Source organism: Tenrec ecaudatus, chromosome 15, assembly GCF_050624435.1.
Source record: "Tenrec ecaudatus isolate mTenEca1 chromosome 15, mTenEca1.hap1, whole genome shotgun sequence".
Taxonomy (NCBI): Eukaryota; Metazoa; Chordata; class Mammalia; order Afrosoricida; family Tenrecidae; genus Tenrec; species Tenrec ecaudatus.
The window spans coordinates 61,870,314-61,895,795 of NC_134544.1; the positions used below are offsets into that span (position 1 = coordinate 61,870,314).

At 43.2% G+C, this 25,482-nt stretch overlaps 1 protein-coding gene across 6 annotated transcripts in view; it reads right to left on the reverse strand.

Annotated features, from left to right (window-relative positions):
- EPB41L3 (erythrocyte membrane protein band 4.1 like 3) overlaps positions 1 to 25,482 on the reverse strand; it is a 171,680-nt gene continuing 146,198 nt past the window's right edge. For 3 of the 6 annotated variants that reach the window (XM_075533144.1, XM_075533143.1, XM_075533142.1), the window contains exons 13-21: positions 22,462 to 22,515; positions 18,188 to 18,379; positions 6,217 to 6,339; positions 5,185 to 5,565; positions 4,335 to 4,466; positions 3,343 to 3,441; positions 2,863 to 2,943; positions 2,486 to 2,602; positions 1 to 1,119 (exon numbers count right to left, since the gene is read on the reverse strand). In XM_075533144.1, the coding sequence (XP_075389259.1) occupies positions 2,492 to 2,602; positions 2,863 to 2,943; positions 3,343 to 3,441; positions 4,335 to 4,466; positions 5,185 to 5,565; positions 6,217 to 6,339; positions 18,188 to 18,379; positions 22,462 to 22,515 (1,173 nt within the window). In that variant the 3' untranslated portion in view covers positions 1 to 1,119; positions 2,486 to 2,491. The remainder of the gene's footprint in view (positions 1,120 to 2,485; positions 2,603 to 2,862; positions 2,944 to 3,342; positions 3,442 to 4,334; positions 4,467 to 5,184; positions 5,566 to 6,216; positions 6,340 to 18,187; positions 18,380 to 22,461; positions 22,516 to 25,482) is intronic. The other 3 variants (XM_075533147.1, XM_075533146.1, XM_075533145.1) reach the window with 2 other exon arrangements.

The following is a 25,482-nucleotide window of genomic DNA, read 5'->3' on the forward strand; positions in this document are numbered from 1 at the left end:
TTTTAACCGCGTTTGCCATTTTTATTTTGCTCTGCAGAAACATACATTCACCATGGGCTGGGCTGCAGCTGACATGTAATGGACAATAGATGCTGATGGCTATTGATAACGAAACACGAAATAGTTTAATGACAGTGGAAATTCTGTACAGTTTAAGGCTTGGCTCTGAACTAGATTGTAAATATGGACCAGATTTAGAAACAAAACTCTTTTTTCCACATAAAAGGAGAAAAATGAATTTAAAAATACAAAATACAAGGAAAGAGAAATGAAGAAAGAAAACAAAGCAACAAAAACCCATCAGATTTTTCTGGAATAAAATTTCATAATATTGTAAACTAGCAAAAATACAGGTTCTTCTTTCCCACCGTGTGAGTTACATATGTAGAACTTGTTAGGGGACTCTGGGAAGCCTTCTGGATTGAATGGAGACCCAAGCAGACACCAAGGGAGAAATCACATTGACATCCTGAATCAGTACGACTGTATAACGAATCAAATTAGATCCGTCAAGCAAGGGGTTAAGCATTCAGTATTTCTGCGGGATCAGAGAGTTGCTACTGTTCATGGGCTTGAGTACTGAAACCAGGTGAAACAAGTACAAGGTTCAAGTTGTTTACTGAATAAACTGTTGTTGGCACATCTAATCGGTGATAAACAGGGCACGCCAGACCTATACAGCTTGTAGCATTTTAGGGTAGTCTTCATGAACTGTAAACAAAAGATTCGTCACCTATGGAATAGCAGTTTGTTTCGACTTTAATAATAAAGTGTGAAAGGCATGGGTTATGTATTACATGGATCACGGTTTCTATTGTTGGCTATGAGCGTGCAGGTACAGCTGAAAACTTAGACATTTCGTGGAAATTAAAAAAGGCTGCTCTTTTGTAATTGTATCGTTGCTTCATGCAATATCAGTTGAGTGATGCTGATTTTCCGATTGCTTTATTATGGGAGGATCTCTCTGCCAGGGTCTTATTAAGGTCAAGGTCAATTCTTCTGGGTAGAAATGTTCCATGAACAGGTACAAGTCAGTTGGGTTAGAAGAGGGAACTCCGTATAGGCTCTGATTTTCCTAATGGTTTGCGTGTTGGGATTCACGTGGAAGCTAAGTTATTCCTGTAGAAAGGAGAGTTGACATATTATTCATTTGAAAACACCCAAGAGTTCTTCTCAGATCAAGGCCACAACAAAAGCATCTTGCAGATTATTCAATGCGGCTTTAAAGAAGACAGTTCAAGACACTGCCCATGACAGGCTTTTTAAAAAGTGGTTATTCTAACAGCATCGCAGCGGCTGCAGCTCATTCCAAAAAAGTTTTCTTCTCCTTCCTTCCAAAAAGATATCAATAATTTGACAATAGAAATTGGTTTTGTATTCAGTTTCTCTAAAGATTGATGTCACTCATCAATCTAAGAGTGTTAGTCCAATGTGAGCAAACTAATTCGTATCTAGTGGAGCCTATGAAGTGAGGAAGAGTCTTTGCTCATTGACCTCAGCTGGCGCCTGCAGTGTCTTCAGGCCTCTAGGAACGCCCACAGCCCCACACGGTCCAGCAGGAGGGTGAGTATCCCTGGCGAGTTTGCGCGTGCGTGCAAAACATACACGCACGCACGCGCACGCACACATACGTGGAGGACGCGGGCTGCCCATGTCCTCCAGCTGGCTAGGCATGCGCTTTCAGGAAGAAAGCAGGGCCACACAAGTGCATTTCTGCCTCCTCCTGAGACACAATGCTACACTGGGGGGTTGGGAGTGGGGGGGAGGGAAGAAGGACAACCCCAATGCATATAGGACATCCCAGGAGAGAGGGCTAAGCCTTCACAGTGAAAAGGAACAAGACCCAGCAGAGCGTAAACAAGCTGTCACCACAACATTGCAGAGCGCGCAGCTGGGGAATGCGGCTACCACCGGAGCGAGGAGTTTGCTTTCTTGTTTCTCAGTCACTGGCACCTATGCAACCTGACAGACAGAAGCGCAGAGCTCTGATTGGGCTGCCCGGAGAGCGAGGGTCAGATTCAACACTCCCCGGTTGGAGCACAGAAGTGTGCACTCTCTTCTTCATTCTCTATCTGGCAGTGTTTGCAAAATGTCCCAAGCGTATAAGCTCATTGCTGTTAGGTCCATTAAGACCCACTGTGCCCCACTGTAGAGGTTCTGAGGATGCAAATCTTTGCTGGAGCAGAAAGGCTCATCTCTCCCCCAACGAGTGGGCTTAAGGTGATGGCCTTGTGGTCAGCAGCCCGATACGCAACCGCTATACCTTCAGGGTTCTTTGTTCCTGGGTATGGGACCCCTAAATTGGGAAAACAAACGAACCCCCCAGCACCTGTGCGCTAATCCTCTCTCCTGGTTGTAACCAGCCCTACACGTAAGTGCCAGTGAGAGAAAAAGGAAAAGGTGGGGCTGACAGGTGAAGGGGGGAGAGGATGCCCCATGCCCATGCCAGGCTCGGCCAGTGCTAGCAAGCAGTGCCCCCTCTTACCTGCGGTCAATCCTCTCCATCTTCGGGTGTGATCTCGATCTCTTTATGGACCACTACTTTGGTCACTGACATGTCAGGGTGCTGCTCTTTGGCCTCTTTAATTGCCTGAGCCAGCGCCTAGCCCCAGAAAATCACAGAAGGGCAAAAACAAAAAGGGGGTGGGACATGCATGATCAGTAGCAAGGTGGAGACATATGAGCTAGATCTATATCCACAATTTACAAGTGAGGGACAATGATTACACTATAAATCATACATCAGCTACTGGAGAGTTCATCAAAAGTTTCTTAGAATGCATGCTGGACTGGAAGGACAGCACTGAGAGCAGGAGATCTAACGAGTTCTCTGCACGGGCTTTACGGTCTCACACATAGTACCTGGTCATGGTCAATGTCTGCATCCCCAGTGATGACTATCCGCTTCTCGATTCGTGTCTCTGAAATGCCTCCTTTTGCAGTCTGAAAAGAACACACAGGCTTCGTGAGTCGCCAAAGCGAGACTGTAGAACCGTAAGCAGCCACTGTTCCATGCAGGGAGGGCAGTTGTGGAAAAGGCTAGTCTCTCACAAGTGCAGGGGCAGCAGAATGTTTTGTTTGGCTCCTGCATTTCAGAGTCAACTACTGGATGGCATACACCGGAGTAAGTATAAAGCAAAGGGGATCAGCATACCTAGTCCCAAGGAGAAAGCAGCACACAGGCCAAGGGCATCCCAAATCTTTGACTAGCACTGTCAAAGCTCCCCCTGTATTGATCCTGACATCTGGCAGTCAAAGGGCTGCCTGCCAGTGAGGTCTGGCCTCGTAGAAGCGCTTCCCTCCACTTTCCCGGGCTGCGTGGCTGGGTTTCCGTTCACTTACTTTGGTGATGTGGGTGGTGGTGGTGGTGCTGGTGGTTTCTGAGGTGATTGTCTGTGCACTCATCAGCACGCCTGGCTCCAGATCGGCACCCGGATCCACCTACAGCAGCCACAGGAGACAGCACACCCAGGTCACCGTGCACGTTCCCCAAGTTTGCCCATGTTTCTTTAAGGCTCTAGGCAAGCTAGCTACTGTCTGTGTGTCCCCATTCATGGTGAACTGTGCACAACAGAACTAAATGTTCCTGGCTCCTCTGCGGATCAGACCACTGTGATCCAGGACGTGTTCTTTGGCTGACTGGTGGGGGTCTTTCTAGCCCATCGTAGTCTGGATGCTCCATGGACACCTGTTAAGCACGAGGACAACACGTAGCCTCCACTCACACATGGGTGGTGAATGAGTACGCGGTGCACTGACTGGAAATGGAGCCTGGAATTCCAACAGGACAGGTGAAAATTCTACCACTGCACCACTGTTGTTCTGTCACTTAAAGTAACGTGGCTATTGAATGCTCTCAGTGGGGTTTTCAATCAGCACTTTGGGGCTGTATATGCTCAATTAACTCTAAGCCAAACCCACTATCATCATGTAGATGGTTTCTGAGGCTGTATTGGTTATATAAGCAGCCAGCCTCATCCTTTATCCCTTAAAGCGGCTGGTGGGTTTGATCTGCCGACCTTGTGATTTAGCAGTCTAACGCTCTTCCAATAGAGCCAAGGTTCCTTACAGGCTCAAGCGGTAGCTGACTGCCGCAGTTAGCAACCATCAAAACCACGGCGTTAGAGCGGTGCGTGCTGCACAGCTGAATTAGTAGGCTTCCTCATCTACGTCCAAGAAAATTGTTTAGCAACGTTTGTCTACATTTCATGACCTGGTGACATCCTCGGCTGATCAGTTATTGACAGAGAGTCTGGCTACTGGGTCTTCTCAGTCTCACGCACTGAGTGTCAGAAACAAACATACTAAGTCATACAAATCACAGACTGACTTACCTGGGATGATTCATATGTTATGGTTTTTGTTTCTGTATGAACTATTGGCACTTCCTTGGTAGACATTTCTAGCTTTACACCTCCTGGGGAAACACTGCCAAAACTGATGGTTTCTGTTTTCACAGTTGATGACTGGGCCAAGAGAAAGTGAGCAGAGTTGTTATTGTAGGTTATACAAATAGACAGTATGCCACCCGCTCCCCCCTGGTGACTATAGCACCGATTGGTATGATGCTCATGGTTCCATGTTACATGGGTGGGGGTGGCGGTGTGAGCTGAGGAATGAGGTATAAACAGATATTTATCAAACTGGCTCCCAAAACTTCATACAACTTGTAAAACAGGGACTATTTCAGGTCAAGGAAAGTACTTTGTAGGAAATACGTCGGCAAGCCTAGACTTCACTACCGCATGGAAGAATGAACTTGACCGATTGAGAACATGTTTTTCTACAGAAACTTCTCAGAAAGCCACGGGCATTAAGACAGTGGCCCTCAGGATGCCGTAGGCTCCCAGTAGAGGCGGGCTGAGAATCTGCACCACCCTAGCTAGCACGTGGCTCCCTTTGAAGCATGGTTTCTGGTCCTTGGGGATGCCCACACTGATCGGAGGCTCTTGCATCGTATTTCTGAAGGCTGGGGCCGAGGGATCACAATGAGTGTGCATGCACCATTGGTTAGGACTTGACATTGCGATCAGTCAGTATGTATGGAGACCTGTGACTGCCACGCAAGAAGACCGGAAGAGAAGAGACAAACGGCACTTGAGAAGGAATTAAAAAAAAAATCACACTTATTTAACTTAATTCAGCTTTACTTTAGTGTTCTAAGTATTCTCAACTGCTAATTACCTCAAAATGAGGTTTTGGCTCCAGGGTCTCCAGAACGCGGCTGGCTGCACTCTGCTCCTCCTTGAGCTCCTGGGCAGCAGCGGTTACTTCTTCCTGTTCCCCGGGGGCTCCACTCGCCACCTCCTGTTTCTCCTCTTTAGCCCCCTCCAGGAGAGCAGAGCCCTCCTTCTCTTTAAGGCTGGACGCCTCCGCTGCTGCCTGTACTGCCACCTCCGCGTCGTCTCCAGCCGCGTACACAGCGTCCCCGCTGGCATGCACGTTCATCACGTGTCTTTCCTCCACCAGCACCGTCTCCTGCACAATCTTCTCGGTGCTCAGGGGCTGCTGGTGCTGGCCGGGTTCTGTCTCTGCTTCGCTGGAGACTGTCGTTGTTTCTATTTTCTGCATGGAAACAAGATGGTATTCACACTGTGATTCTCTACTGTAGATTACAACACAAAACAAGAACCCATTCACCCGTATGACTGAAGCCAGCGTCCAGGGTGGACAGCCAGAAAGGACCAGGGGAAACGGAAGTGATTTCTCATTCTTCCCACCAGAATTTCTGATGCCTATTTGCTGCTCCAGGGATCCCGGAATCTATCCTGTGACTTGAGAATGTCAGCTAACGAAATTAAAAAGCCATTTAAAATGGAAGTGAAAAAACCAAATGAAAAACCCAAATCCAAAACCAAATGAAAGCATTGTAACACTTGCATTGGGTTTGGCTGGTTTCTTAGACATAACCAACTGAGAGAAAAGGTTTTTGGAAGGAAATGCCGTTCAAAGCTTTACCAAGATCATCTTTTGAATACTGGCAGTATGTTGCTGAAATGGGATGAAAGGCAATGGCAGGTAGTCCAAGCCAGCGGAAAGGAAAGTACGTGGTGGCACTTTGGAGGTATTGCAGACACAGCCAATTGGATGAAAAACCCAGGCCTGCTTGCTTGCTTACATCAATGTGTGCGAGCGCGCCCATACACACCCCCCCTACAAAGCATAATGAAATGCAGATGGTGGGTCAGAAGCAGAAAGAATGAATGAATTGGCCACCTGCACCCAGTTTTGAGTAGAAGAAGTCACCCCTCCAATGAATTCGGTTGGCTTTCTTGCAGACTCCAATAAACTGAAGATCTCAGAGCCAGCCATGACTTTGTCACCAGAGGACTGTTTCGTCTGAGAGAACCAAGAAATGCAGAGTCAAGTACAAGAGACAGACACAAACACACTCACAGACGGTTAGACCAAACTGTAGGCAGAGGAAATAGGGCAAAGGAATGAAGGAATTTAAGGTTCTGTGTTTGTAAACAGAAAATAATGGGAAATAAAGTAGCCAATCGAGGTGACCATGAGCTCTTTTTTAGGAGAAGCAGAGTTATTGCGTTTGGAGAGATGCTGGAGAAAGCAGGTCATGTCCCCGTCATTGCAAGCCACAGCAGCGCTAGTACATCTTGGCAACAGGGTGCTGGAAATAAAACAAAGTGTTGTAAGGCCTATGCCGGACGGCGGTATTGACTTAAACCATGAGAAAATAAAAAAAGCTGGGTTGGCTGCTGTCAACATAAAGCCAGGCAACGAGAGAAACGGAAAGGCTGAGGGTTGAAGGGCACTGCCTCTAAGAAGGTCATGCTAGAATCTGAAACGGGGGCCCAAATGGACGCCACTGGTTACCACCACGCGGGAGGACGACGAGGACGACTCAGTAACGTAATGGGCAGTAGCCACGGTCACGGCGGGCTCCTGAGAGTATCTCCACTCAGACAGGCTCTTCTTCCTGGGACCAAAGAGTCCCACTTGCAAGGCTTCGCTCTCAGGGGCTTGCTCCGTTTTGCTGAAGCGCATGCTTTCCAGGCCGCTGTAGAGTCCCACGTCCTTGCCCAGTCTGTCAGCTTGCTTGAGGCCCTCCTCTTCGGGGCTCTGCAGCCTTGACTCCGCTTCCTTTATGGGGGTCAGAGACTCCGACAATTTCCTTTTGGGCATTTGCACCTCAGGCCCCGCCTTGGCCTTCTCATCCCGGATGGCCTCCAGGACCTCGTACTCTGTCATGACAGGAATGACCTTCACGGGCTCAGACGCCCCTCTCTCCAGTCTTTGAAGCATCTCCAGAGTGGAGGTGGGCACGCCTTTCTCCCCCTCTTTAGCTTTTCCCGTCATGGTAACGATTTTCCCAGACACGGTGTCATAGGATTTCCCTAAAGTGTATGTTTTCTGCTTGCTTTCTTCTCTCAGCTGCATTTCTCGAGCAATGTCGTCGAAGCCGTGCATTTCCAAGGTGCTGGATTTGAACATGTCGGCTGGGATGTCCCCGGTCTTACTGCTCACAGTCACCACCTTGTAAGTCACAATCTGTTTCGAATCACCATCAACTACCTCAGCGGGAACTTTGTCTACCATAACCCAGTCCTCTGTGCCCTATATTTGAAATATAAAAGCTAAATTAGACATTCTGGGGGTGGGTGCGGTCTCATTCTTCAAAACAGTGTAACAGTGGCATTCAAGGGTGTGATGTAACTGACCGGAGCTGACCTCATCACCTATTGATCATGGCTGTGATCTCTTCTCATCTGAAATATATAAACTACAATCTTCAACTTAAGAGCACATGTGGTCATGAAGTGCTGTGAAGGTCAGTTTCCTTAAAACCTGGAAACATATTCAGGGGGTGAAATTTGTAATGACTACATTTGATCTCCTGGTAAGCAATCATTTTGTATTTTGAGATTCGAAAGCGTTACTAAAGTTCTCTAAGTTACTTATCAGCTTTCATTTGGGCGGCTAAAAAAAGATGGGTCTCCACTTTAAACAGAATACAACATGCTTTCGATTTGTACACAAAATCTGCCAGCATTTACAGCCTTCTGTCAAAACCATTTTCCACTGAGGGAAATTACACTTAGTGATAGAGGGACGTTACTCCACCACAGCGTTTGCTCTCCACAAATCTGGAGTGGGTCTCTTTCGGGGATTGTAATGAACTACTTTCCACCAATGGGCTTCACCGAAGAAATTGAGGTCAACAAATCTTTCTATTCAGAAGGCCTAATGGTATTTGCCTAAGCAGCTGAATAGTTTACTAGGTTACAGAATACCAAGAAATCAAACCAGCAGCTGGTAAATGCTTTGGCTAACATTGAAAACTATGGTGTTGCTACTTTCCTATTTACTGCAGCCTAACGCCTTGAGTCTAGAAGCACGTGCCCTTAGGAAAAAGGACTGCAGACCTATACACATGCTGGTGTTGGAGAAAATGAAGTGAATGGAAACATAACCTCTAGGGTCGATGGGACAGTTTTCTGGAAAATTATTTGACGAGAAGTAACCACAGAGCCAGCAGAGTCTCCTTCCCACATTTTCTTTATCACACTTGGCTAGTGGGGAAAAAAATCAATAAAAATTCAGAAATTTCAACACTAATCAAGACCACCAAATTAGCTAATACCTGTCTTAGAAAAACAGACAGCAAAAGTTTTAATACAATACACAGAGTAGAATAATAAATTGTTAAAGACAGAAAATACAGATATAATAACCTTTGAGTAGAAACCATAAAGAGAAATGATTAAAAAACGGATTAACTACAATATTCAGAAAATTAGGGAAACCTCCCCAGGGTCAAAGCCAGTGGTTCTCAACCTTCCTAATGCCATGAACCTTTAATATAGTTCCTCATGTTGTGGTGACCCCCCCAACCATAACATTATTTTCATTGCTACCTCATAGCTGTAATTTTGCTATTCCTATGAACCGGGCGACCCCTGTGGAAAGGGTCACTCGACCCCCAAAAGGGTGGTGACTCAAGGTTGAGCACTGCTGGTCTAAGCAAACATTACACACTTACCTTAGTCTTAAACAGGTACATTTAAGAAGGAAAGCAACAACTAAGAGACCTATTAGTGAATGAAGTCTGAAGAGCAATTCCTGTGGGGCACTCCTTTTTGTTTTTACCTCAGACTCAAGGAATGAAGAGCTTCCTTGATGCAAAAATATAACTTTTTCAGAAATCTCCCTTTCTTCTTTCGTCTGTTTGAATAAAGGGGGTTGGGATGGAGAAGAGGAAGTAGACAGTTTCCAAGAAGGAAAGTTAGGAAGAGAGCTGGTATGGTGTTTGACATATCTTTAAATTTATATACACATTCGCATACACACGCTCAATATTAATTTTTATGAACAAGCAAATCACTATTTATGAATTCAAAAAGTATTCTGAAACGATCTCAATATTTAGCAATTATTTCCAAAGAGTAACATTATTTTTGGAAATGTGTGTGTTTATATGAGTCGAACATTTTTCACTTATGCAAACAAAAAAAACACAAAAGTAAAGCAAAGGGTTATATGTGTGGTTGCCAAGTGAGCGGGCAAATGCATGCTTAGAATTTGAAAACATTTATGAGAATAAATATCCTCACTTCTGTTTCTGACAAGTATTCGACTGTACTGGTTCCTGTGCTACCTGACAAGAGTTGCCGATCACTGCTTAGTCATTGCACTGCATCATTTGTCACCTTTAACAGTTGGTTTAAGCCTGACTTCATTATTGCCTCAAAATAAACATTAAAACTTGCTCTAGGTTTTAAGATTTAATCACACAGTGAATGTTTTTTAAGTCACTTTCAAATCAGAATTTTCTTATAGATAGTAATATGGTGAATATAATTGGGAGGGAAGCTTTAATGCAGTGAAACCACATGAGGAGATATTTTTAACTTTTTGATTCCAGCGTTAGGACTTAGTAGGTATAATGCAGGTGGGGATAACCCAGTCACTGCACCTCTCTGTGGTCTAGGTGCCCTCCATCGAGTGGACACAGAGTATGTTGAAGGATGAACTTCCGTCAGAAAAAAAAACCCAGAAAGCTCAAAGGTGCTTGAAGAAGGAACTCTTTAAACAAATCTTACCACGGTTGTAAGGAACATAGTCTATGAGGTATGCAAAACTCTTCGTGTTTCATTTACCTGCCAGGGGTTGCAATGGAGCATCTGGAAGACCCTGATACTCATAGATTTTGATAACCTGTTTCCCACGGGTTCCTTTTTCAGTATGAAACAATTAAGCCATTTTCAAATGAGGGAGGAAAAAAATCCCTGAACTACTACATCTTGGGGAAAGGTATTAGTAAGACAAAATGCATCATGCATAATTATTTAATGTGTGGGAGTTGGTTTTACAATTTTTCATTTGTAGTCTCTTTTTCAAACAGAAATGTGAATCGAGGGGCAAGGTCAAAATACCAAATCCTTTTCAGAATAGCAGTGCTAGGCTTCTAATTGTAATCACGGAGCTAAGAAATATTCCTAAAATGAACTGATAAGGAACAAAAACAAACCGGCAGCAGTGATTTTCCTCATACTCTGTTATCTGACTTCCACTGATTTAAAAAACACCTTTGTCCTGGGATGGAAACTGTCAGTGCCGACTATATTCAGAGCAGTGTATATCCACTCACAGGATAAAGTAGCAGATTGGATTGGATTGTAAAATTAAATTCCACATATAGTCAATCCCAACTCATTTTAGTTCAGCGACTAAAAGGGCAGTGGTACGGATACAGAGAGCTGAACATCTATCAGGTTTGTTAGGATCTAGAGTATAGTTAAGGAGCCCCTGGGGGTGCAAAAGGTTCAGTGGTAAATTGTGAACCAAAAGTCTGGTGATTCAAACCCACCACGATCCTTGAGAGAAAGACTGATTAGCTCCAGGGAAGATGATTAGAGCCAAGGAAACCTTAAGGAAAAGCTTTACTCTGTCACACGGGGTTACTATGAATAAAAATTGCCTTGATAGCACCTAATAACAGCAACATATACATAACTGAGTGGTGCAGGGAGCCCTACACCTGGTAGCACAGTGGTTATGCATTTGACTGCTAACAGCAAAGTCAGCAGTTTGAGCCCACTGGGTGCTCTGAGAGAAAGAAGGCTTTCTACTCCTATAAACAGAGTCTTGAACACTCACAGGGGCAGGCCTCCCCTGTTCCTTTAGTGTTGCTGTGAAGCAGAATCAACTTGATGGCAGTGAGTGAGTGAGTGTGTGGTACAACTACTTACACGCTGGACTACTAGCTGAAAGGCTGGCCCTGCAAACCAACCCGGAGGTATCTTGGATGAAAGCCCTGTCCATCTACTTGCAAGAGGCGACCCTTTGAGAACCCTGAGAGCACAGTTCTACTTCATACCCTATGAATCGGAGTTGACCGGATGCAACTGGCAGTAATCAGCCAGGTACTCCAAACATTTCATTCAGTTATTTATGTAAACATCCACCGTTCTTATCATTGATGGGAAATAAAGCCCTAATTAAAGAGCAAAATCTAGAAAGGACTCATTCACTCTTGCTGGGTTTCAGTAAGACACTGACTCGCACTTTTGGCTGGATCAGTACTCCTCACACTGGGCTTGTATTGGAGTCATGTGACAAACTTTTATGTGTGGGGCACAATCCCGAGTCTTTGATGCAAAAACGCAGCCATCAATGTTCTTAAATATTTTCTTAGGTGATCCTAACATGAATTGAGAGTTGTACCTGAGTCTTGTATATTGAAGTCATAGAAGTCAGATTGAGAGACTGGAAATAATTTTCTCTATATTCATCAATAGACAATCCATGGTGTACATAGATTTTTTGGGGGGGGGTTCAATTTAAGGCTCATTCAATATCTGCACAGCTAATGTAGAACTTAATTAGAAAGTAGAAAAATGCACAAATACTAAGTATTCAGCTCAACAAATCACTGCATGGTGAGCATCCTGTAATAAAAATGATCCAAGGGATAATACTGGAAATGCCTTAGTACTAAATTAGAAACTCAATTTATGAAGGAAGCATAATCCTGAAGCCCAAACCATGCAACTCCATTATCAAAATAGAAAATCATAGCCCACTATCCCTTATGAACACAGATGCAAACATTCTAGTCAACAGAATGGAACAAACAATTAAACAACAACACATCATGATCAAGTGGGATTTATACCAGGTATGCAAGTATGGTTCAACATTAGAAAAGCAGCCAATGCAATTTACCATATAAGAACCATATTATCATATCAACTGATGCTGAAAAGGCACCTGACAAAATCCAGCATCCATTCCTGATAAAAACACTCAACAAAATAGTAATGGAAGCGAAAGCCCTCTTTATGCTAAAGGCCATCTACACAAACAAATTGCCAGCTTCTTGCCCAATGGAGAGAAACTGAAAACATTCCCCCAGAGATTTTGAACCGGCTAGAATGCCCTTTGCTACCACCTTTATGCTCGATAGTTCAGGAAGTCCCATTCAGAGGTATTAGGACAAAAAGAAATCAAAGGCATGCAACTGGCAAAGAAAAAGCAAACCCAATTTCCAGATGATATGATTTGATACGTGGAAAATCCTTAAGACCTGATAAGAACATTGTTGGAACTAATTAAACATTTTCATAACACGGCATGCTATAAGATCAACATACTAAAATCAATACAATTCCTGTAGATCTAGGAAGAGAGCTCTAAAAAGGAAATTAGGAAAATACTATTTGCAGTAGCCATCCAAAATAGGAAATACTTAGCAATAATCCTAACCAGAGACACCAAAGACTTGTACAAAGAAAAGTACAAGCCACCAGTAGAAGGCATTACAAAACCTACACAAATGGGAGACTATTCTACGTTTCTGGAAGAGAAAACAGCATTGTTTGCTGAAGAATGACACAGGAGCTGTAACTCATTCCATATATAAAAACAAACTCAAGGTTGATCAAAGACCTAAGTGTAAACCCGAGAGCTCTAAAGATCATCAGTAAAAAAAGAGGGACAAACAAGGGCCTGACCACATGGCATAAATACACCATTAAATATCATGAAAACCACACAATAGAGAACAGCATTGCCTAAAAAGAAGGCATCTGTGTGCATCAAAAGACTTCATGAAACAAGTAAAAAGATAACCCACATACTGTGAAAGAAAACTTTGGCAATGATATATCACTCTCCAAAATCTATACAAAATAGCAACGCTTCGCCAAGAAAAACATGAATAGGCGAATAGGCAGAGGACATGAATAGTTCATCAAAGAAGACAACCGTGTGACCAAGACACATGTGAAGAGATGCTTGCTATCTATAACTAGCCATTGAGAGATACAGAACAATGCCACCACCTCACATGCTCCCTGACAGCAAATTCTCAGAAACATAAAATCCCCCTGCATGGGGAGAGGATGTGGAGCGCCTGGAGCCCTCCTGGCCTGCTGCTGGGCTGTGAGCTGCATCACCTCTGGGCAAACTGTTTCTCAAACACACGGGAATAGCAACACCATGTGGCCCAACAGTTTTCCCACTAAGCATATACTCTAAAGAAATAAGGAGCAAAGCACAAGCAGACATATGGACCCCATGTTTATCACAGTATTTCCCAGAATGGTAAGAAGATGGAAATAACCCAGATGCCTGTTGGCAGGGGAGGCGATAAGCAAAGTCTGGTACAGATGTACAATGGAATTCCTACAGTGGTGAAAATGTCCACTTGAGACACGGATGAATTTGGATGGTACACTGAGTGAAGTGATTCAATCACATAAAGACACTTCTCTAAGATCACTATCCTAAAAGGAAAAAAAATCAGGCTAAAAAGTGTTCATATCAAAAGAAACAGAGTTTGATGGTTATGGGGTATGGTGGAAGGCGGGCTGGGGGGTGAGGGAGAGAATGCAAAAAAAAAAGAAAGAAAGAAAAGAAAACCCAAAAAGGGCAAGAACATCAAAAGAAAAGGAGCAAGGAGGAAAGGAAACAGAATAGTGGTTGCTGCTCCCGAGCTGTGGCAGGACTTGGCTCAGAGACTGAATGGGGGGTTGGCTAGGTTGGGAGTTATCAAGCACACAAGAGTTCAGCTGGCCTGTGTCAGCCACACTCCGGAGACACCATCCACTCCTCCTTCTGCTGAAAGGTTCTCAATCACTATCTCAAATCTGGCTCACTGACATCCTGAGTTAAAATGGGTTTTCCACCACCTATGTGCATTTGCCAAAAAGCGGGGGGGGGGGGGGGCGGGAGGGAAGGGGAGGAAATCTGTTAAGTCTGGATAGAAGACTTACCAAAAACAATTGACCTGAACTCTTAAAAAAGTCAATATAAATAAAAGATAGGGTATTATTTTAGAGTCAAGGAGACTACAGCTACCCCTAACACAAGACACTTGATTGTATTTTTTTAAAATCATTTTATTGGGGGCTCATACAACTCTTATTATAATCCATACATGAATTGAATCAGGATTGTATTTTGTTTAAAAGCTACAAAAGCATTTTGGGGGACAGCTAGGGAACTCTGAATGATATAAACTCTTTATGAGTGAGATTATTTAATCATGATTACATGATTCAGTGTGGCATATCCTTGTTCTTGGAGAAGGCATGCTGAATTATTCAATGTCCAATGTCCTGATGGCTACTATGTACTTTCAAATGGTTCAGAGACAAATCTACTTTCTGCAGCAATAAAGCTCAATAGCAAAATCCAGGTCAACTCGTGTGTACAATATGTATTTTCAGGTGTAACTCAACTTATGGGGAAAGCTTTAAGTTTTCAAAATAAACATTTGGAAAAAAACTGGACTTCTTTTGGAACTCGCAGATAACTTTAATTAAAGTGATCCCCTTTAAATAAAATATCAAATGAGCAATCATATGCTTAGTTGGGAGGATAAAATCATCTTTTTTGTTTTTCAAGAAACAAGTAACAAAAGCCACGATTTTAATATAAAAAACAGGTAAGAATTTAGGGCAGTAGTTCTCAACCTTCCTAATGCCACAACCCTTTAATACAGTTACTCATGTTGTAGTGACCCTCCAACTATAAAATGATTTTCATTGCTATTTCATAACTGTAATTTTGCTACTGTTATGCATTGGGTGACCCCTGTGATAGGGTCTCATTTGACCCCCACCAGAGGGGTCGTGACCCACAGGTTGAAGTTGAGAACCACTGATTTAGGGTATAATCTTCTCATTTGTCTTTAGTTATACTATATCAGTTATTGTCAAGTCAATTTTAACTCCTGGTGATCGCATGCATGGGTTAGAGTAGAACTCTGCTTCATAGTTTTCAAAGGCTGCTTTTTTCAAAGGCTGCTTTTTTCAAAGGTCTTCTGAAATTCTAAGTGCACTTAAACCTCTTTCAGTTAGCAGCGAAAGAAGTTAATTGTTTACACCATGAGCCTGTTTGTGAGACCCATGAGCCTGTTTGTGAGAGAGACCCTCTAATGGAGTGAAACAAGCTTAGATGTCAGCGAGAACCACAGGGTCTTCTAGGAGAAGGCGTGGAAGGGGGGAGGCCATTCTCTACTGTTCTCCAGCCAAGTTTTGGAAAGCCGGCACCTGATCACTCCAGAGGGCTCACTTCCTACAGCACACAGCTGGCTGGAGCTGTTTTCTTACAGCTAATCAGCCTTCTTTTAAAGATATTCTTCACTTAATCAAGCTCTCTCTACAAATTTCCCCTTTCCACTGCAATGATGGTCCTGAGCGGTAGCTTCTGCCCAGCAACTTTGCCCACACTGGAGAGCAGCTACTAAGCATGCCGCTCATCGCCTTCTCCAGGCTAATCAGCAAACTGCTCTGCACCTCTGCACAGGCCATGCTTTCACCCTGAACGTGTAAAATAATAACAACAATAATAATTTATTTCCTGGGCTCATTATATCCAGAGAGGGGCCAGTGTACTCAAAGCAACATATTCTTAAAGCAATAATGCTCTTTGCGGGCATCTAGTGTGCGCTCTTACAATCAGAGAATTTCAAACACCTCCTCTAACAGCCTACACTTCTAAATCCCCTGGTCTAGTAGTCCTACCGTTTAACTTTTTGAACATACTATGAAGAGGCTTCAAAATGTTTGTGAGACACACGGTTGTCCTTTCTTTCCAATTTCTCACAAATTTTTAAAGCCCCCTCATATTCTAAAGTCTTCCATTCAAAATGCTACAACCTACTCCACTCTTAAATAAACACGGGAAGAAAGACTTCTGCTTGGGTTTGGTGGCTATTCGTTTTATATGTATAACTCGATCCAGTTTCTTTAGAAAAGACTATGCTGATAGTCTTGCTTCCTGTGGTAGTTAGATAATTTCATGTCAACTTGAAGATATATAAAAGTGTAGGGGTGGAGTTTGGCCTGTCAATCAGGTCACAGCCTGATGGTGACTCCTTGTGGGTGCGGCCTCCTCACAAAGGAGGGTTCTGGGACCCTCCCCTCTCTCTCTGCCCTCACCTTCCTGCTGTCGACACATGCTGGGACCTGTGAGAGCCTTGTGATGCTTCCACTGCTACTGGATCTACACTCTGCACCCACCTGCCTGTGATCCTCCTGCATCCTGCATCATTGAATGTGGCTCCATGAGTCTGAAGAGGGATTTAGGGAACATTATAGGACGCATGGACTTGAGTTAGACTGGACTGGGATGTTTTCCTGATTTACAATTACTTCTTGATATAAAGCTCTTTCTTACACACTGGATTTGTTCCTCTAGTCCAGGGGTCCTCAAACTACGGCCCGCGGGCCACATGCGGCCCACCAAGGACATTTATCCAGCCCACTGGGTGTTTTTGCCATTTTTTTTTACTTCGAAATAAGATATGTGCAGTGTGCACAGGAATTTGTTTATAGTTTTTTTTTTAAAACTATAGCCCTTCAATGGGACTGAGGGACAGTGAACTGGCCCTCTGTTTAAAAAGTTTGAGGACCTCTCCTAGTCAATCTGGCCCATCACACTTCCAAAGGAGGTAATAGACAACATAAACAAGGTAAGCCAAACTTGATCATTAACACAGTCAAATTTATGTGATCGCAACTGACAAACAGTCTTCTGAAGCATGCAAAGACTACTGAAATAAAATCAACCAGAATGTGAAGTTTTGTTTCTTGAAATTCAATTCAGATGGAACTGGCACATAGAGGTACAGGAAAATCTTTTGTAATGTTTCCATTTACTCCGTGTGAAAGGAACCCTTTCATAGCAATTTAAACAGTCCTATGAGGAACAATTCTTTTTAAAGCCACAGACTTTTGGCCGTCACTGTGTATGTATGTACCTCTGCCTTTTAACTGGGACTGGAGTCAAACTTGTAACTGGGGCTAGTGACATTGGGATCTTGGGTCACTTTTGACAGATAGCTTCCCCAAAAGGTTTAATAATCAACATTTTGAGTTTTATTTTCACTGAAAGGATCTAAAGAGTGTGTATCGACTACTGTTTACAAGATTTGCATCCCATTATGGCCTAAGTTTCTTTTCTCCGCTTCTTGAATAACTATCTCACAATGAAGGAGTCTTGATAAGAGACTAATCAATATAAATGCTAGTAAGATGCAGTGTCCAAAAGCTACTGTCAAAGAGAAAGCATGACAATGCCCGATGAAGTCAAATCAACATGACAGCAATCTGTGCAGGCCACAGTGGGAGCCCTAAGGCAACAGCAGAACCTTCACCCTGATCCTAAGAGGGAGAGGCTTAATTAAAAAGCCATTTCCAGCCCCTACCTTTGGCCATTAAAAACCAGGTCAGATACTGATTTGCACTCAATAGAAAAAACCTGCTATAGAATCAAAACTATACCTGAAACAATATAAGCTTCAGATTACCACTCACTCAAGCCTTCAAACAATCTGAAAAGGTCTCATAGTCGATGAAAAACATCTATGAGTTTTCAGGGGATTTGTTAATGCAGCAATAGAAAATATATTCACGAAAAGGGCCAGTTCCTTACGATAGTGTCTCGCTTTCTCCCTGCAGTAACATGTCAGGTTGGAAGGAGCCAATCTGCTGTGGAGCCTCTCCCTTCCTCAGTCACTGTAAGGATCATCGGGCTGATTTGGATAAGCCACCTCACCACTGCCTTTGCAGCCTCTCTTTGGCATACTGAATCTCTCCTTCGGGTCACACGTCGATAAGCGGCAGAATTCTCTACTCAGAAGCTCACACACTCTTTCTCACCATTTCCAGACCCTAAGGAACAGAAGACCATTCCAACGCCCAGCTACAGTACTGACCTCATCAGGCACAAGTGGTTCGATCATGGGCGCATCCTCCTGCCTGGCGGCGAGTCTCACTGGGGACGTGGAGAGCCTCTTTTCCCACTCATTTGTTATGGCAGTGTCTGTAGAGGTTTCTAAAAAGGTCCGTTTCAGCTCACTAATGTTGGTTTGATGTTTCACCAGGTCTTCTTGAGCTTTATCTAGCTCCTATGTTTAGAGCAGAAAGAATGAAAAAGCCAACATTTTTACAGGCTTCTTTTTAACCATCTGCTTTCTTTCCCTCTTTATTAACATCACGCCAATCTTATTAGTAGAATTTTCAACATCAGGGCTCATGACATGACCACAAACACACTGGTGAAAGTGTGAAATTTCCAAGGACAGAGCGAGTAAAAAAATCTAGTTCATACAAGCATAAAATCAAAAACAGTACATACCTTGTGAAGTATATAATTCACATAAAAACAGAAAGAATGAAATATGCACACAGGACACGGGATTCACATCAGGAGAGGGTAGAGTCAGTGGGGGCTGAGAAGGCCCACCCTCTCATTAGCAGGTGAGAGCACAGAGTGCATGCATCAAGGGGTGCCCATGGGTATGGCCCTACAATGCTACCACACACCAACATGCACCGGTATGTGCCAATACAAACCTCTAACATAAGATTACTATGTTTGACATACACATTTTCACCCTTTATTCGCTTAATCAGACTATTCTGAAAAAGTGAGAAAGTAGAAGGTAAGGGACACGGACCAAGGAGCAAATGTCATCTTACAGCTTGGGGAACTGACCATGGCGCATGTTCAAAGACTGGAAAATGCTACACAGACAATGTCTTATCACACAGAGATTTTACTTTACTATCTTTTTCCTTTTTACCTGTGCCTTGAGCTCGGTATCATCCTCCTGGTCCGACTGCCAGCATCAAGAGAGAGTGGGAAATAAAATCTTACCACACAGTTTATTCTAGGACTGCATAATGATGGGCTCTAGAAACTTGCTCTCTGTAGACGACTGCATGTGCAGGTCATTTCTTATGCACAAACGACAACACCCTCACAAACAAATGAAGGTGCTTGGCAGGAATATGTACGTAAAGGGTTATTTGCTCTCCGGGTCTTAGATATTTTAGCCTGGAGACTTTCAAGTGTGACCGGAAGATCCAGGTGTGTGGAACAATGACAACCTGTACTTCTGAGCGTTAGAGATGATTCAGAGAGTGACATTTGTGGGGTGACTGTGATTGCGTAACAATGAGAGCTCCCTGGCATGGCATGAATCCTCACAGCCTGAGGATTACCAAGGATAACTTGTTATCTCCTCTGATAGATGAGAGAACCCTGGCGCCAGGAATTTACCACCAAGCTCCCATGTTTTAAAATTTCTTGGAATCCTGAATTTCATGAATCCATAATATTACAAACAAATTAGGGAGGCTGACCTGGACTTAATATGGAAGGGTTTTTTTGTTTGTTTATTTTTTAATCATCAAATGTATCATTTCTTTAGAAAGATGACAGGATAATTTGAGTTTTTAGAAGAGGCAATAAATTGATCTGAAACACACTTAATTCTCATTTCACTCATTCTAAGGACTAATGTTGCCCTTTGGCTAACATCGAGGTATTGATAATTTGGGTTATTGATATCACCAGATGTACTGCGTAAAGCAAACACTACTGTGGTACAGTGATTACAGGGTGGGTTTCCATCCTCATGGTTGGCAGTTCGAGACCACCAACCACTCTGCTGGAGAAAGACTGGGCTTTCTCCTCCCGTAAACAGTTTCAGACTCGGAAACCCACAGTGGGTTGGTGATGGGTCAGCATTGCCTGGATGGCAGTGAGTTTGGTGTTTCAGCAGGGGCGTCCCAAGGAAACATGAGAAAAGCCACAATCCTAGAGTACGGCCTTCAACAACTCTCTGAGTCTACCTGGGTCTCAGTCTTCTTATCTGTCACTGAGCGTGGCTTGCCCGCCCTGCCTCTGTGACTGGAGCGTGTGGATAACTGCAACACAGTGCTGGGAGCATCCTAATTCTTACTTGTCTCATAAATTCACAGCTGTGTCTTTCTAAGCTTCAAAATCCACCTGTTGGTTATACATATGTGTACAGTTTACATGCAATATAATACAACGTAAAGCCTCTATAGACATTCCCTTCCCAGCGAAAGGTACTAAGTCATTTGCTAATTTCCTTTCTCTTAGAGAATTTATTTCGAATGTGCGGCCGAGATTGTATCCCAAAGTGAAAGAATATTTTTACTCTTAATGATGTTTTTTAAAAAAATCAAACAGGGTTTAAAAATATATCCCTATTCAATTTAAGAGCTGTGACCTGCATTCTCTCATTCATCATAGCTTGTGTACATAAAAATCCACCCACGTGGGGTAGAGAAATAAATACCTTTTTAAGAAGATATCAGTATATAAAACTGAAACGAAACTCACTTCCATCGAGTCAATGCAGACTCACAGAGATCCTATAGGACACGGGAGAACTGCCACTGTGGGTTTCTAAGAGTGGACCTGTTTAAGAAAGTAGAAAGCTCCGTCTTTCTCCCAGGGAGCAGGGGGTGGTTTCAAACTGCAGACCTCGTGGTCAGCAGCCCAACGCTTAACCACTATGACACCAGGTCTCCTTACAAACATATCGATAGAGTGTGCGGATTGTGACTCTATCAGGTTTCTGTGGCTGCAAGCCTTTTGGGAGCAGACTGCGTTCGAGGCTGCTGGGCTGAAGCTGCTAACGAATGCCTAACTCATAGTGTCACCAGGGCTCCTTACACATATACAACCAAACACTGCGACTGAGCCAATGCTGACTTATAGTGACCCTATATAAGGGCACGATGGAACTGCCTGTAGGCTTCCGAGGCTTTTAACTCTTTATGAGAATAGAAAGCCCAGTCTTTCTCCCAAGGACTGGCTGGCTGGTGGGTTTGAACTGTGGACCTTGTGGTTAGCTGTCCAACGTGTACCCATAACACCATCAGAGCTCCTTCCATATACATATATGATATACGAGGAGGTACACCCCCCAAAAAAAACTCAGATTTTTTTCAAAGCCATGTATTTAATTTTTTACAAAACAACCTTATCTCCTTCAAAGTACTCTCCATTAAACTTAATACATTTGTCAAATCTATGATTCCATTCTTGGAAACATTTTCCAAACTCATCTGTTGGGATGGCTGACAACACTGCTCTGGCTTTTTTCTTCACCTCTTCTATGTCATTAAATCACTCTCCTTCCATGTTCCTCTTTATCCGCAGAAACAAAAAGAAGTCACACAGAGTGAGGTCAGGTGAGTAAGGTGTGTGGGCAAGAAAGGGATGCTATTTCTTGCTAAAAACTGGGGCACTGAGATGGCTGTGTGAGCAGGTGCATTGTTGTGGTGGCAAAACCAGTCCCCCTGCTGCCTCAAATCAGGGTTTTTGTCACACGCCGTTAAACAATCTTTTCCGAACCTCTAAATAGAGAGCTTGATTAACAGACTGGTGGAATGAACTCCAAATGCTCTATGAGTTAACACTGTCTTCCGTTCAGGAAACTGACGGACATCCAGAATAAGATTTGTCATCAATTGATAGTTCACTTCTTTGAAAAGGGAAAACCACTCGTACTCTTAAGTTTCTCCCCATAAGAGCTCTGTCCTTGTAAGCTGTATTCAACGTCACAGCAATCTGTGCAGCCTTTTGCTCGAGGAGACAAAATTTCATAGCCACATACGGTTCTCTTAAATCGGCCATCACAAAAAACGAGGTTCGAGTGGAAACTGCTTTTATGAAAAATTTCACCGTGACCAGAGAACCTTCCCAAGCGACACCACTGGCTGCACCAAGAGCAAGTTGCTGGATGCTTGCCTAACGGGAAAAATGTGTGCTAAGAAAGCTCCACCCAGTGGAGCTTTTCCCCAGTTTTTATTGGGTACCCCCTTGTATACTATATAAATATATATAAAATTTTACACAAATGGTTTTCAAAACTGAGTTGCTACGCTTGGCGGACAGAGTTAACGTCACACCAAGGTCTGAGGTCCAAACCCACAAGCTGCTCCGTGGGAGAAGAATGAGACTGTCCGTCTGATAATGATTTGCCGCCACAGAAATTCTAAATAGGGATGCTATGAATCTGAACTAACTCCATGGCCATGGGGGTTTGATTCTTTGGGTTGGTTAAAAGTTAGATTACTCAGCAAGTTCTTCAGTAGTGAGTTCCCCACAAGGCATTTCTCTAGGCAACCCTGGCTGCCCCACCCCCAGTCCTTTTTGGGTACCAACCTCTGTGGCAGTGGTCTCTCCATCGGCAGCAGTATCTGTCCGCTCACTGTCAGTCTATTGATTACACAAGTGATTGGGTTCCAGGAAGAAGGCAGGGATAGAAAACAAACCCATCCGTTACACAAGGTATATGGCACAGGCCCAACAGCTCATTCCCTGTCTCTGTGATCTGCACCATACTACCTTCCCGCAAGAATGCAGATCCAAGTACAAGCGAAAGAAAGGCCAGTGCTGGGCTCACTCCCCACTGCAGACTCAGAGGAAGACTCGGTCACATGCAGCCTTCAGGGACTGCACTGGCCACACCCACCTGGTTGTTAGCTCAGGAGACCCAATTTGTCTCTTCCCTGCCCCCCTTTACCTAGGACACCAAAAAACAATCTCCTAAAAATGTTGAATGCAAATAAAAACAATATTTAGGTATATTTTAAAAATTTAGCCAGATGTCACATTTGAAATATGAATTTAAATGCAAATAAAAAGCTACTGTAACAGTCATCAGACTTTCAGCCCCTCATTTATACGGCTTTGATCATTTACATCCATTTATGACCATCAGAATGTCTGCATTACCCACTAATTATGAAAAAAACCCATGCCGGGAACTCACCAGCATAAGTCTTCTACATGAATAACAAATAATTTTTTCTAGTATTATTGCTAAATGAGATCATTTTCAGTTTATGTATTGGGTTTCTTTTGCCCACCCTCCCATATAAAGAAGTATATCCAACATATAAATTCAAACATTTTGTTCCAAAAATATCATTAAAATGAAGCAAAAACTAGTAAGAATAAACAGAGAGACATCTACTTGGGAGCAAATAAAACAAACCACAGCATTGACAGGGCCTCGGCATTCTGGACAGTTCCAGCCATGACAATTTCAGAACTGGTTTTAACCTGTTTCATAAACTTTATGGGACACAACAAATGCTATTTTTTCTTGTATGGAATGGAGTCATGGGCACTGACATTACGACATCTAAGTACCCCATGATGACACTGATTTTTCCTCCATAAATATCAACCTAATCATTAATAAAACTCCCTTGACCAAAGATCTGTGATGAATGTTTGAAAGCAAAAATCAGACGTGGAGCATTACGTCTGAGAACCTACCCTAAACCAGTGTCTCCCTCCCAAGAACACGGCTCTCCAGAGGGGAATCTTGGGTGGAACTGTCTGTGCCTACCTAGCTCTGGAGGGGGATTTCTTGGCACCACCCCAGAGCCTCATGCTATATAGTTCTTCCTAAAAGGAAAGGACTCAGAACCATGCTTGGCATATTCTCCCAAAGATACAATCTTGACAACCTTGCTGTTAAGCCCAAATGGGAAAGAATTTTTAGGCTGGTCAACTTCTCTTATCCCCAGCCCTACAGGTAACAACAGGGGAACGGGAAGGAACTAGCGATTTTCTTATTAGGGTGGACATTGCTTATGGGTCTTAGTCTGGCTTCACTGATGGGCAGCCTGTGGAAAAGGTCAGTGTGAGTTACTAAGAAGAATGGCCGACTCTTTAAAAGTGAGACATGTTACAATTGAAGCATTGAGAAGAACTCCAAGAAATCTAACCCAGGCATTCAATAGCAATAGTAACTTGTGCTTAATGTGTTAATTGTTTAGGTCAAATATGCCTAAAACGATCGTTCTTAAAACTATTTTTCCTGCTATGTAGAATTATTTCCTTTATGGTTTTGAAATTCACACCAGCAATTCTCCCAGCATTTAAACTTAGAAACGACAGTAGCTATGGATGCTCTGAAGTTGGACTGGCAGGAACTCAAATCCTTGCTATTCAACCCAGTTTCTTTTCCCGTAAGGAGGGAGCAATGTTGGGCAAGCTCTGGACTGCCATTCACAAGGCCAGTGGTTCCAACCACCAGCTGCTCCAGGGGGAAAAAGATGACGCTTCTCAGATGCTGTAACTATTCAAAGCCTTGGAAACTATATTGCTTGCTGTGAACTGGAATCTACCTGACGATGGTGGGCTCAGGTGGCTTTCTTCTTGTTATTTGGTTTTGTTTCTTCCCTATGAAATGGGGACAGTCGCAACCTTTACCGTCGGGGAGAGTGGACATTAACAGAGAGTGCTTCACACAAGGTCTGATGTACAATGTTATGATATTGTTAACATGTCATATTGCTTTGACTACTATTTTCCCCCTAGCTACACATACATAGTTTAGGCTAAAATCCCTGTAATTTCTCATCTGGCATCTTGTCAGTGAGTTGACTAACAAGAATAATGCCTGAATACGTAACAAATAAAATAATGGAGGAGGAATTTGTTTACACAATTTTATTCATACAATGTATGAATAATGTCAGGTAAAAAATGTGTAACTTGCTGTGAACTATGATAATACCATGTTTATAATCTAAACTGTTAAAAAAAAAGATGACCAAATGATTTTTTCCCTCTAGATTTGAATTTAACTTCTACTATTATTTTGCATTATAAAAAATTGATCTAGAAAATCCCATGAAATTATATTCAACAGAAGAGAGAGCTAACTTCCTCTTTGGCTCCTTTCTGTTTGAGCCATGGGGAGAGGGCATCACAAAGAAGACTGGCCCACGGCTTTGTGTTGGCGACGATTGTCTTTCTAATCTGATTTCACCTTGAGAGACGTTAAAGCCAATTTTTAAGTCATCCTGACACTTGAAAAAATGTAAACAGAATGCTAAAATATATTTTTAAAAATTACGTAGCCATTCGTGATTTTGGAAAAAATGACAGCTGAAATGTGTGTTAAGAAGTCACCCAGTTTCAGCTGCCAAAACGCCTGAGGCCGTGAGAGTAAAATAGGCCATGCTAGCAAATGGCACTTTTTAGAAAATAGAATGACCTCAATTTGAATCCTGTCTCAACTTGAGCTAGACCGCAGAGCCCTTAATGTGAGGGCTTAAGAGATGCTACTGAGCAGCTGGTCAGATAAGAATTGTGAGGCACAAGAACATGATAGAGGTGTAATCGGCTCAGTCTGGCTACAGAGGAGGGAGGGAACTGCAGCTG